At 41.3% G+C, this 13,733-nt stretch overlaps 1 protein-coding gene across 1 annotated transcript in view; it reads right to left on the reverse strand.

Annotated features, from left to right (window-relative positions):
* LOC124595254 (zinc finger-containing ubiquitin peptidase 1-like) overlaps positions 1 to 13,733 on the reverse strand; it is a 221,105-nt gene that overhangs the window by 131,446 nt on the left and 75,926 nt on the right. Inside the window, exon 5 of the mRNA XM_047133922.1 lies at positions 11,031 to 11,199. Within this exon, the coding sequence (XP_046989878.1) occupies positions 11,031 to 11,199 (169 nt within the window). The remainder of the gene's footprint in view (positions 1 to 11,030; positions 11,200 to 13,733) is intronic.

The following is a 13,733-nucleotide window of genomic DNA, read 5'->3' on the forward strand; positions in this document are numbered from 1 at the left end:
CAGTGATGACTCTGACATGATTTGTTGAAGAGGAGGTTTAGAACTGAGGGTTCCAACCCCCGCCCCCCATTCAGTAATGATATATGCAATACCACAAATTCCAAACACGAACTTGAAAAGGAACAAACCACATCTCTAGCTATGCCGCAATATGCAGCCACTGACATAAATCAGCAAAATGTGTATTCCGCAACCCATTTTGGCCATGTCAAATTTCTGCTGTTCTGGCCTAATTGCCACTGACATGGTACACATGCATAAAATGTATTTTTTAACAACATGGACTGCACACATCACTGACACATATGTAATCATGGTTGCACATTTAGAAGGAGCAGTGATAGAAGAAATGGAACACATTCTGCCACAGTGTTGCTGAACATCACTAAAGGAGGATCTCATGCAACATTATGCACTGTTGCTGGAGCTTTGGCTGCAGATAGCTTCTAACGACAAGCAGCTAGGCAACAGATCACCATACCAAATGTTGTAAGCTTTACGTTTGTTAGCTGTCCCTGGTCTGATGCCTAAACAGTTGCTGCGCATGCTATTGCTTCATAAGTTACCAGTTGTTACCCATACAGTTGGGGCAGTGCATCAACATTTGTCATTGCAGACATTGGGAGAGAAGGCTGACACAGTATCGAGCATCCTGCTAAAGTTCTAGCATGCGCTAAAATTGAGAGCACAACTGACAGTGGTCACAGTATGTGGGTTGAAGCAGCGAATGTCACCTCTAGCACCAAAACACATACAGTGAGTACAGATGCACCAATACAGGAGTAAAGTGTGGACCTGTTACAGGCTCAAACTGTGAACCTGAACTTAATGCTACTGACACAGCAGCACAAATTCTGATGCTACTATGAGAGCCCTCCCAAGCAGCAGAAAGAACATTAGAAAGATGACCAGTGTAGATTTGATATGACTACTGACCAATGATGCTGGTGTCACAGATGTTTTGGCGACACAACTTGCCAATTCACCTGTACCTGCTGTTACCCAAACACAACAGACAGATGTTGGAGGATGCCGATGTTTGTCGTCAGCAATGTGTGCATCTGCAACTGAAGCATAAAAGGCAGTATGCTAACACAAGCCACTGTCGGTGTACCACCAGTTGTAGAGGTTATTCGTGTATGACTGCATCTCTGATAAACATTTTCTTGTATATTCTGGGTATGAGGTGGCAGAGATTTTACCCCAAACAGCTGAGTGCTGTACCTGCCTCACTGATGTGGCATATACTGACCTCAGCGAACTATTTGTGCACTGAAACTCACGGTAAACAGAAAATGACATTGGATTTGGATCTTCAATATGAACTTAACCTGGAGATCTATTATTGGCAATGGCACCAGCCCTATACTAAGTGTGGATTTTCGTGCCTCATTTTCGCCTGTCCTGGGATTTAGTGATGCATTGTTTAATTACAGAGAACTGCAGTGCTCATCATCAACCATGTCATCTGCACCGGTAAATGAGGAGTTAACTATGCTGATACAATAGTAGGGAACACAACACTGTCTGCAGGTCTTGAAATATTTATGTTTTTTTTTTTCCTTCCCCTGAATGAAACTGTTACCACAGAAAATTATGGCAATCTTTTTGGCCTCATAGTGCAAGAATTGCCAGCGTTGACCCAACAGGTCACCACCAATGCGAAGTTCCACCACCACAGTGCAACTTATATGGATACTACCTTGTCGGCCCATTGTAGCTCATCCGAGGGGGCTTCCACCACACAAGCTCCTGGCAGCACAAGCAGATATCAAGAAGCTGTTGAAAGCAGCAGATAGTTCTTGGAAATCCTCAGTATACATGGCACTTCAAAAAGACGGATCCCGGTGATTATGCAGGGATTACAAGGTACACAATTCCCAACCTTTACACTATGCCTAACAGGACTGACTAACAGTGCTATCACTCAGTCTTGAGTGTTCAATGTACTCAATTTTGCAAAGGCATTCACGCAAATTCTGTGGGTGCCAGAGGATGTATTGGAAACTGCAGTCATAACACCTTTTGGGCTTATGCAGTAAAGATCCATGCATTTTGGGTTGACAAACACACATAGATGTGGCAGAGTTTTAGACATGAAGTGCTGATGGGTTGCCATACCTATTTTCTTACATTAACTATTTCCTCATATTTTTGCCTACATTTGAGGAGCATATGACTCACTCACAGCAGATTTTTCAGCATCTACAGTGATACTCAGATATAAGTCATTAATAATGCAAAGATCAAACAATGGGAAATCCAGGATGGAATGTGTAGGCATTATCTACAAACAAATCCAGGGTACGGCTATGGGCACGTGCAGGGCACCATCCATGCCAACCTATTTATAGGTCATCTAGAGGAATCCTTCCTAAAAACCCAGAATCCTAAACCTGTCACCTGGTTCAGATTTACCGATGACATCTTTGCTATGGATTGAAGGTGAGAACACCCTAGCCACATTCCTCCAGAACCTCAACAACTTCTCCCCCATTTGCTTCACCTGGTCCTACTCAACCCAACAAGCCACCTTTCTAGATGTGACTTCCACCTCAAAGATGGCTACATCAGTACCTCCATCCATATCAAACCTACTAACCACCATCAATACCTCACTTCAACAGTTACCACCAGTTCCATATCAAGAAGCCCCTTCCATACAGCCTAGCCACCCATAGTCATCGCATCTGCAGTGACGAGCAGTCCCTCTCAGAATATACTGAGTGTCTCACTGAGGCCTTCACTGACTGCAGTTATCCTCCCAACCTTGTACAAAAACAAATCTCTCATGCCTTACCTTTCCAGTCTCCTACCACCTCCCAAAGTCCCATGGTCCGGCCACAGAGGAGCATTCGCCCCGTAACTCAGTACCACTCAGGACTGGAGCAACTGAATTACGCTCTCCACCAGTGTTTTGATTACCTCTTGTCGTGCCCTGAAACGAGAAATGTCCTGCCCACTATCCTTCCCACCCCTCCCACAGTGGTATTCCCCCGTCCACCGAACCTACACAATATACTTGTCCATTCTTACACAACCCCTGCTCCCAATCCCTTACCTCATGGCTCATACCCTGTAATAGACCTAGATGCAAGACTTGTCCCATACATTCTCCCACCACCACCTACTTCAGTCCAGTCACTAACATCACCTATCCCATCAAAGGCAGGGCTATGTGTGAAACCAGTCATGTGGTCTACAAGCTAAGTTGCAACCACTGTGCTGCATTCTATGTAGGCATGACAACCAACAAGCTGTCTGTTCGCATGAATGGCCACCTACGAAGTGTGGCCAAGAAACAAGTGGACCAATATTCTTCATTTCATATTACTGCTTCACAGCCTGTCCCATATGGATCCTCCCACCACCACCAGCTTTTCTGAATTGCGCAGGTGGGAACTTTCCCTGCAATACATCCTACATTCCTGTAACCCTCCTGGTGTAAACCTTCGTTAGTTACTGTCCTCACTCATCCAGCCCTGTCTCTGTTCCCATTCCAGTACTACACAGCCGTCATTCCACCATCACACCCAGTCTTTTTATTTCTCTGCTTTCCTGCTACTCCCCCCTCCAACTCTCCCCTGCCCTTCGTCTAACCTGTAGCACTTCACTGTCTGCCAGCCCCACCATATTATACCTCCCCCTCCTCACCCTAGTCTCCTCCTTGCCCCCACCTAGTTGCCACTCCCATTATGCACTGGTGCTGCAGCTCACTGTGTGGTTTCTGTTGCCTGAGACTGCAGTTTTGTGTGTGTGTGTGTGTGTGTGTGTGTGTGTGTGTGTCTATCGTTGATGAAGGCCCATGGCCGAAATCTTCAATTGTGAGAGTCTTTTTGTTGTGCCTATCTGCCACTCAGCATCTTCACTATATGATTATTAGTAATGCAAAGAGAGTTTTCGAAAAATGAGAGGTGCAGATTTGGGATATATAGTCTCAGCTGGTCTATCACTGCCTTCTGAATCTATGGCAGCAGTGCAAGATATACTTTTGCTGACAACCTGCAGAGGATTGCACAGATTTTTGGGAATGATAACTTACTGCTGGCGACATCTTCTAAGGCTAGAAATTCAGCAGGAAATACTTACTCCGCTGTTCTCAGGTAAGAATACAACTGGTAGTTGGAAGATACCTAAGATTCCAGAGAGTGAAGCGGCATTATGGATGTGAGCCAAAATGTAATTGGCGCAGCACTGCAACAGAGTGGCTGGTCAATGACGACCACATGCCTTTTACTCACAGAACCTCTTATACCACAGCAGAAAAAATGGAGTGCTATCGATTGTGAACTGCTGGCAATCTACATGACTATTAACTATTTTTGAATGTCTGTGGAAGGAAAACATTTGATAATTTTTACTGACCACAAACCACTAACTTGCTTCTTCCAAAGCGCAATGGATTATGGCTAAAGAATATATAGATAAGAGGAATATATAGCCCTATTTACAACCCATATGTGTGTAGTTTCAGCTATATTATTTCAGATCCAACTGTCACAGACTGCCTGTCCCAAAACTGCAACAGCTTACAGGTGGTGTCGTGCGATGCGATAGTGACCAAACAACACGAGGACACAGTGCTGCAGCACTTGCTCCAAAGAGAACAGACAGCCCTGTAGCTGCAATGTATTTCAGTCCCAAATTGTGCCATGAGTATCTCGTGTGACACATTGCAGGGCAAACAACACCCATACATTCCTACATAATTTTGGCACAGTTTTCTGAGCACTGAATAATTTGGCTCATCCAGGCATTAGCAAAGATAGTGACAACGAAGATGGCATGGACAGAAATAAAGAGGAACTGCAGAGCTTGGATGTCCCCTGCTCCAATTCCCAACACAGCAAATTCAGCTGATGGGCCTTGACACCAGTTCAGCATTTTCCAATGCTAAAAGCAAGGTTTTCATACACACATGTAGACATAATATGGCCATTACCTTATTCTGCTTGTCACTCCTATCTAATTACTGTAGTAGATCATTTTCTGGGTGGCCACAGCTACCCCCGTACCAGTCATCTCCACAGAGGTGTTACTGCTTATATGATTTTTGAGGTTACGCATTCCTCAAACCATTATGACTGATTGCAGACACCAGTTCAAGTCACAGCTGTTTAATGAGATCCTTCAACTAAGTGGCTGCAACCATCTTCGCAGCACTAGCTAGCATCCTGCTAGTAATAGAACGGTGGTGCGGCTGCATCGCATGCTACAGGTGGCATTGATATGTTACTCCTCAACACAGATGGATGCCTTGCCACTGGTATTGTTATGCCTGCTCACATCAGTAAAGAAGGCTCTGCAATCTTCACCAGCCCAAATGGTCTACGGTGAACAGTTGTGAGTGTCAGGTGAACTCAGTGTATCAGTAAGAGACAGTGACACAGTTCGCAAGACAGTTCAGCTCCCAGATGCTATAGCTGCATCCAGCCTCACTTGTCAGTCATGAAGAGAGAAAGGGTTTCATCCATAAGGATCTGCTTGCAGCACCACATGTATGATTCAGAGTCGATTCCATGCACCCACTGTATACTGGTCCCAGCAGGGAGCATTTGAAAGAGGAGAACACTTTCAATACTGACCTGAACAACAGACAGAAAACAGCCTCCACAGATCATCTAAAGCCTGTACACCTCTACAAGAAGGAACCTCCACGGCACTGTCCTATCAGTTTTCCACCAACCTGCACTGAACCTACAATGCCAAGTAACACTACAGCTTTCCTGCAAACTCCACAGGCCATCAATGATCTGCCAGCTGCTGGCACCCACCCACCCCCCCAACCCACCCCATCGAAAGGGATTTCTGATTCCTGGAGCAACCGCTATAAAAAGGCACGGAAGGGGTGGGGGGGGGGGGGGGGGGGGGGGGGGCTACTGTTGTGGTTACATCAGTTCCCGTGCAAGTAGCTGAGCAAGAAATAGAAAATGAACCGCTGGTTTCACAGTGTGTCTTTGTTATCAACAGAGAGTTATGTCAGATATTCTTTCTATTTCTTCGGACATAATGAATAATCATCGTGTCCACAGTTTTTATATGGTAACTGTTTATGGCTGACAAATTAACCACAAGATTGTAGCCCTTTTTAGGAGAGGTTTATTTGGAAATAAATTTATGCAGAGAGGTTTATTTGGAAATAAATTTATGCAAACTGTGGAAAAAACATGAAGAATATTTCCATACTTTTATTTTTTAGTGGAAAGGTCTTAAATTCAAACTGAATGTGATTTTTTTTTTTTTTTTGTTTGTATGCTCATTTCTGTTAGTAACACTAAAAACTGTTAGATTGCAAAAACTTGTAACTTATCTTTTTTCAGGTTTTCCTCATCATTACAACCATATCAATTTTGCTAATCAATTTATTTATAGTGAATTGTGACAGCTAACCATCAATGTGATCATATTATTTTAGTATTTACAATACTTCAAAACAGAACTTGCAGGTCATATTAATCGTACCTATTAAGAAAATGAAACGTGTTTGTGTGTTTTCCTCCATTGTCATTACCTCATCCTTTGCCACTATTTCTTTCCCTGAGTGCTTGAATTAATGAGATTTATGCCTACTATAAAGTCAGAAGAACATATGCTTGATACATGTATGTTTTCCTTGTGAACAGAAAACGAGACTTCAGTATACTCCCTATTAATTGGGGTAATGTGGGGGAGTAGATGGAGGAACAAACAAAAATCATAAATAACTGGGATGTTTTCAAAGATGAATTCTTTGTTTAAGAGTTTATCCAAATTCTGTGAATAGGTACTGTACGCATGTTTATTTCTTGAAATAGTCTGCAATGCTTGTTTCATTGTATTGAAACCCCTTCTGGCCCATAAGATTTAAAGGGTATCAACACATTGCAATGCAGTACATTGACTGACAACGTCATTGTCTTCTTTCCCACCGTCAAATTCAGTGTCCTCTTCTTTCTTTTACTGTGAATCAGCAATCACAATTTCAGCATCACTCATGCACTGGAAGCCGGGTTCACAGGCCTCTACCTTCAGCTACTCATTCAAGTTTTCTTCATTGACATCTTCAAAACCAATTAAACATGCTGCTAGATCCAATACTTGTACAGTTGTTATTTCATCATCACTGACACCTTGAGAATCACTCTCTTCTATATCTGGAAGAATTTTGCTCCTTGATCAAACTACTGTACGTGGCTTGACTTCCTACTAGGCATCAGAAATCCCATGAATAGCACCTAGAACTGACCCTTCTTCCAGAACACCAACAAATCATCCTCATCAACTAGTATGCTCAGTAAACCAGCCTGGTTGCATCATTTTACCGATACGGTTATGCATTGGCCCATTGCCTGTATAATGGCAGTAAAGTTAGCAGGTAAAAACTTTTATGATGAACCATCATTCCATTCTCTTCTAGAAATTGTCAAATTCATGGCACAAAATGTGTATGTAACCAGTTTTTGAGCATTTCACTATTCATCCATCCTCCTTCTGGTTGTAATAATGTACAGGGAGATTATTAGCTGTGATATTCTTGAATGCTCAGTTTCATTTTCACTTCATGGTTCCCAGAAGCATTAGCTGAGCACAAAGTTGTAATGTGTTCCATAGACAACATATCTAGGAGCACAAACTTCGCTCTTAAAAGCAAGGGTTCAGATTTGTAGAATTTCGAACAAGGACTAGTTTTAACTGAATTATAAATTTGGTCTGGTGTGAAATTCTCTTCTTCCACCAAATTTCTGGAACTCTTCCCAGAAGAAATTAGCTGCTGCTGCAACATTTGATCTAAACCACTCTCCTTGCACAGCAAGTTTGTGAATCTAGTGACTATGTTTGAATCTGTTTAACCATCCAGATGAGGCATTAAATTCTCCCTTTAACCCTAGAGATTCGTGAAAAGTTTAGCTTTTTTGCCCCACCTCACACCTGAAACAATGACAACTTCCACTCGCTTTTGGCTAAACCATTGCAAAAGAGCAGCATCCAATTCATCAAGTGTATGTGTCTTCATGCTTTTTCATGTAGGTGGTCAAGAACTAGATTCACATTTCTTGATTAAATCCTGTCTTTACAGCTTATTCTTTTCAACATCCCAAACAGTTTGCATTCCAGTACCACAATCAGCACTTGGTCTTGTAGCAGTTTCCCTCTTCTCATATCTTTCAATTATTTCTAATTTTTGTTTCAATGTCAACACATGTTTCTTTTGTTTCTCCATCATCTCTTTTACAAATTTCTTTTAACTTGCTTCGTTGACACTTACATGCTGATTAACATCAGAAAACTTTGTTTTTGATTTAATTGGAACAGGTGGACTGATAACAATGGAAATGGTATTCTGTTGCTGTATGGCAGTCATTTAAACAATGGACATGACACTTATTGTCACACAGCTGGTTGTTAGCTCAATATTGCACTTTTTTTATGCATGTATAATCCACGTATGAATCACTGGACTTACACTGTATTTTTTTTTTTTTTTTTTAATAAAACACAACAATATTTTTTTCTTAAAGCTTACACTAAGAGGAATGTGTTACATAAATAGTGAGCAATAAAAGAGAATAATGGAACTAGATTAAAATAAAAAGGTTTCCTCTGAAATTGAAACACTCATGTCTGAGGACCACTAAATGATGTCATTATTAAAATACCAGGACAAAAAATGACATTCATTACTCAACTTTGAGATTTCTTTAGCATGAAGAAGAGTGCACAATACTGATAAACTAAGTTTTTAATTACCTACCCAATGTTATAAAATGTCTGACAAACAGAAAAGTTAAACAAACTGAAAAAGTTGCTTGTTGAAAACTACTCCTATTCTGCAGAAGAATTTCTATTTTTCTAATGTGTAAAAGGTGGTGGGTAGGAATTTCTAATTCACATCTGTATGTAAAAATAAATAAATAAAACCACTTGTAAATGGTCAGCATATAGCCATATTTACATATAAATGTGTAACGTAAATGTAAATTGAGTCATTCCCCATCATTAGTCGTATAGATGATCCATGGAACATGGGTTGAGTTAATTTGGAGGAAGAGACCACACTGCAAGGTCATCGGTCTCATCGGATTAGTGAAAGATGGGGAAGGAAGTTGGCCATCCCCTTTCAAAGGAACCATCCCGGCATTTGCCTGAAGCAATTTAGGGAAATCATGGAAAACCTACACCAGGATGGCCAGGCAAGGGATTGAACCGTCATCCTCCCGAATGAGAGTCCAGTGTGCTAACCACTGTGCCACCTCGCTCGGTCATGAAACTAGTTAAAATCCCCCCCCCCCTCCCTCCCTCCAACACGTACAAAACACTCAAGAGTAAGAGTACCAAGTAAGTGTATTCCTTTTTTATTTATGCTTTCTGTCATTGAAACTCTGTATAACATACACACATCAAAAAAAGTGTTGCATCACCTCGATTCCAAGTTTTCCAGAACTAGAATTGGAATAGAGATCAACATAAACATCATTTCTACCCTTTTTATTGCTCATGAAAATCACACATTGCATGTTGTACCACATTACAGTGAGACATTCAGAGGTGGTGCTCCAGATCGCTGTACACACTGGTATCTCTAATTGCCAGTAGCATGTCCTTTTACACTGATACATGCCCGTATTTGTCATGGCATACTATCCACAAGTTCATCAAGGCATTGTTGGTCCAGATTGTCCCACTCCTCAACAGTGATTCAACGTAGATCCCTAAGAGGGGTTGGTGGGTCATGTCATCCACAAACAGCCCTTTTCAATCTCTCCCAGGCATGTTCACTAGGGTTCATGTCTGGAGAACATGCTGACCACTCTAGTCAAGTGATGTCATTATCCTAAAGGAAGTCATTCATAAGATGTGCATGACGGGGGCGCGAATTGTCGTCCAAAAAGATGAATGCTTTGCCAATATGCTTCCGATATGTTTGCACTATGGGTCGGAGGATGCCACTCATGTATCGTTCAGCCATTACAGCACCTTCTGTGACCATCAGCAGCATACGTTGGCCCCACATAATGCCAACCCAAAACAGCAGGGAACCTCCGCCTTGCTGCACTCACTGGACAGTGTGTCTACGGTGTTCAGCCTGACTGGGTTGCCTCCAAACACGTCTCCAACGATTTTCTGGTTGAAGGCATATGTGACATTCATCTGTGAAGAGAATCTGTTGCCAATCCTGAGCAGACCATTCAGCATGTTGTTGGGCCCATCTGTACCATGCTGTATGGTGTCCTGGTTGCAAAGATGGACGTCGCCATGGACATCCAGAGTGAAGTTGTGCAACATGCAACCTACTGCGCACAGTTAGAGTATTAACATGATGTCCTGTGGCTGCACAAAAAGCATTATTGAACATGGTGGTGCTGCTATCAGGGTTCCTCCGAGCCATGATCTGTAGGTAGGGGTCATCCACTGCAGTAGTGGCCCTTGGACCACCTAAGTGTGGCATGTCACTGACAGGTCCTGTCTCTCTGTATCTCCTCCACATCTGAACAACATCGCTTTGGTTCACTCCCAGACGCCTGGACACTTCCCTTGTTGAGATCCCTTCCTGGTACAAAGTAACAATGCGGACATGATCAAACCACAGTACTGACCGTCTAGGCATGGTTGAACTACAAACAACACGAGCCATGTACCTTCTTCCTGGTGGAATGACTGGAACTGATTGACTATTGGAACCCCTCCATCTAATAGACACTATTCATGCATGGTTGATTACATCTTTGGGCAGGTTTAGTGACATCTCTGAACAGTCAAAGCGACTGTGTCTGCGATACAATATCCACAGTCAATGTCTGTCTTCAAGAGTTGTGGGAACTGGGATGATAGAAAACTTTTTTTGATGTGTGTAATATCACTTAAAAATATGGTGCATGTAACAGGTTATATTTCATAGATTAAAAAAAAGTTAGTTTGAAGAATCCACACAAATGTAGTGTCTTTTAAGCAAGTACAGTGTATGCAATACGTCAATTATATTTTTTACAAAACACACAAAACTAAATTACTGATTTCACAGCAACTTCTACAGACCAATTTAAAACACATACCTTTTGTGCAAGAGCTACCATCATCAACCCCATTACTTTCTGCTGCACGAAGTTCAATTTGTCTCTCATAGTAATCAGAAACAGACATTTCTCCTGCATACACAGCTTTCTGCATGTTGGTCAGACTCTGTTCTCTGAAGTTCCCTTGATTGTCCATTCCATATTGGGCCTGGAATTGAATTATTATTACAATTACCAAGGTCACTGACACAACTGTTAATGTGGATGGGGGTATTTTGAGCAGCAGCAGCCGTATTATCAGTTGTGCAACTAAATTAAAAGTCTGGAAAATAATATAACTTGCAAGTCTGACACCCCAAACAGAGATGCTTAACAATAACTCAATGTGATGGAATTACAGGAGAAGAACATTGATGACTGAAGCTTGTACTGGGTCAGTCCAAAAATGTTGACGACTGGATTAGCAAAAAACAGAAAAACATTAAGATGGTGGTTTTAATGCTTCAGGTATTCAACATAGTCTCCCCCACTTGAGTATGATCCACAGAATGGTCACACAACAATGTGAAACTTTCAGACATGCCCGTTTTTTGGATGTTGTTCAACTCGTGCATTGCTCTGGCTTGAATAACAATGATGGAAATTCCTGGATGGAGCAACACATAAAATAAGGGAAAGGCAACCACTCAACTGTAGTGGATCGATGCAAGGAGCATAGTAATGCATAACAGAAAACAGCATTCACACTAACTTTTATAGTTCTCTTTCTAACAATAGTACACAAGTTACATACACAACCACACAGATACCCAAATACACACTCCTGTGGCCACACGTCCCTTTTTTTGCATATTGACTTAAATAGTGATTATGCTGTCAAATTGCTGGTCCTTCATGTGAATTCCTGCAGATTTGTGGTTGGTTCTGTGATGATTTTTTCCAATAATTATTGACATTTTATATTTCAACAAAGTTGCAGCAGGTGTCCATGTGTCATTTTTGGTTGGGAGTCAAGGTGATTGTTCAAATGCACATCTGTTGTTTACAGCTGTTTGATCAAGATGCCATCATAATTACTGTGCTGGTGTCGCCTATACACCAGGAATAAAATCAGTCATGGAACTTTTTTGGACAGAGCGTGTAATGATTGATAGGTTATCCACTGCTTTTAACTCTATTAAAATTATTTAAAAAATGAAAGACTATATTTGTTGATGTGTGAGGGAAGATATACCACAGATAACACACAGTTGTTTGTGCAGAACTTGCTTGATCAAAGCCGCCTAACAAATGTCTTATCAGTTGGTCTAACAGTTCCAAATCACAAATGTTGTCATTATAAAACAGTTTCATAATTGAAGTGTTCTCATCAATTAAATTCTTATAGGCACTGTTTTTAGGTAAGTCTTAAAATTGTAATTTTAGTGATTTTACAGCTACAGTTATATAAGCAGACTTGTATCCAAAATGAATACCTTTTACGTTCGATTAAATAAGTTGCAGCAATACAACAGGAAAGAGTCAGTTTTTTATTTGTGTATGAATTATTATACTTCTGAAGTTATAAATTTTGTTTTTTTCTAGTATTCATAAAATTATTAATTTTTTGTTGTTTGTCTACCAAACTATTATGATTATACAATGGGAAATTTGGGCTGAAATAACAGTACAAATATAAGGATAAATTGCTACCTACTGCACAGAGGAAAAATTGAACAGCAGATGGACACATTTAAGCATCCAGGGATGTGGCTTGGATAGGACGGTGAGCTGTAGGGGAGAAGCAGAGAAAGGGAAAGGACTATGCAGATGAGCCACATGGATAGAAGGCATGAATGAAACTGGAGTAGCCTCCATCACAAATATATTCTCACACACTGTACCCTAACAGCTGCCCACATTCCGCTTATTCACGCTTGCTCCATAATGACCTCACCTTATCCTTTTACAACAACAGTCCCTTCTCTTCACTCATATCTACCCACCAACAGGCACCCTTATATAATCATCAACCCATTATTTAATTCTATTTGACTCTGATCTCATCTTGTTTTCACCTTGTCTTTCTTTCCTTCTTTTTTTATTTTTTGCTATATTTCAAGTTGCTTCATCTTATATGAAATTTAAAGATGGTTTTTAAATATATTTACACATTCTTTATGCTCCTCTCTGGATCTCTGCTCCTTCCATCTACATCAAGATAGGAAAGTTTTCCTATCACCAGCCAGAATCTAGTCCCACATACTGTTCCTGCATTGCTGCCTAGCTCATGGAAGGGGGAGGGGGTGGAAGAACATTTCATTCAATTCTGTACAAGACAGGCTACACCATCATCAGTAATAATACAACATCGGGGAAAGAAATACACCATCAGACAAAGAAAGTCAAGCACCCAGAAGAGGAGGAGGAAACAAAATGAAAAATCGTGAGTTGAGAATGTATCTGATGTTATTTCAGAGATCACAATATTGAGTGAAAATTATGAAGAACTCGGCAGTATGAGCCCACTTATCACTATGACAGTCACCTCCTCTGGCCAAGATGCATTCACTTATTCAGTTGAGAAAGATGTCGTAAAGCTGTCGCAGCCTCTCCTGAGGCAAGCTGTCCCACGCCCTGTAACTGTTCTAACTGGTTCTTCATATCGTGAGTACTGGAACTGGGACACAAAGTTGACATCTGAGCTGGTCTATTCTTCTATTAGACACATCTGGGGATTTTGCTGACCATGGAAGTTCCTCA

Source organism: Schistocerca americana, chromosome 2, assembly GCF_021461395.2.
Source record: "Schistocerca americana isolate TAMUIC-IGC-003095 chromosome 2, iqSchAmer2.1, whole genome shotgun sequence".
In the NCBI taxonomy this organism is placed as follows: Eukaryota; Metazoa; Arthropoda; class Insecta; order Orthoptera; family Acrididae; genus Schistocerca; species Schistocerca americana.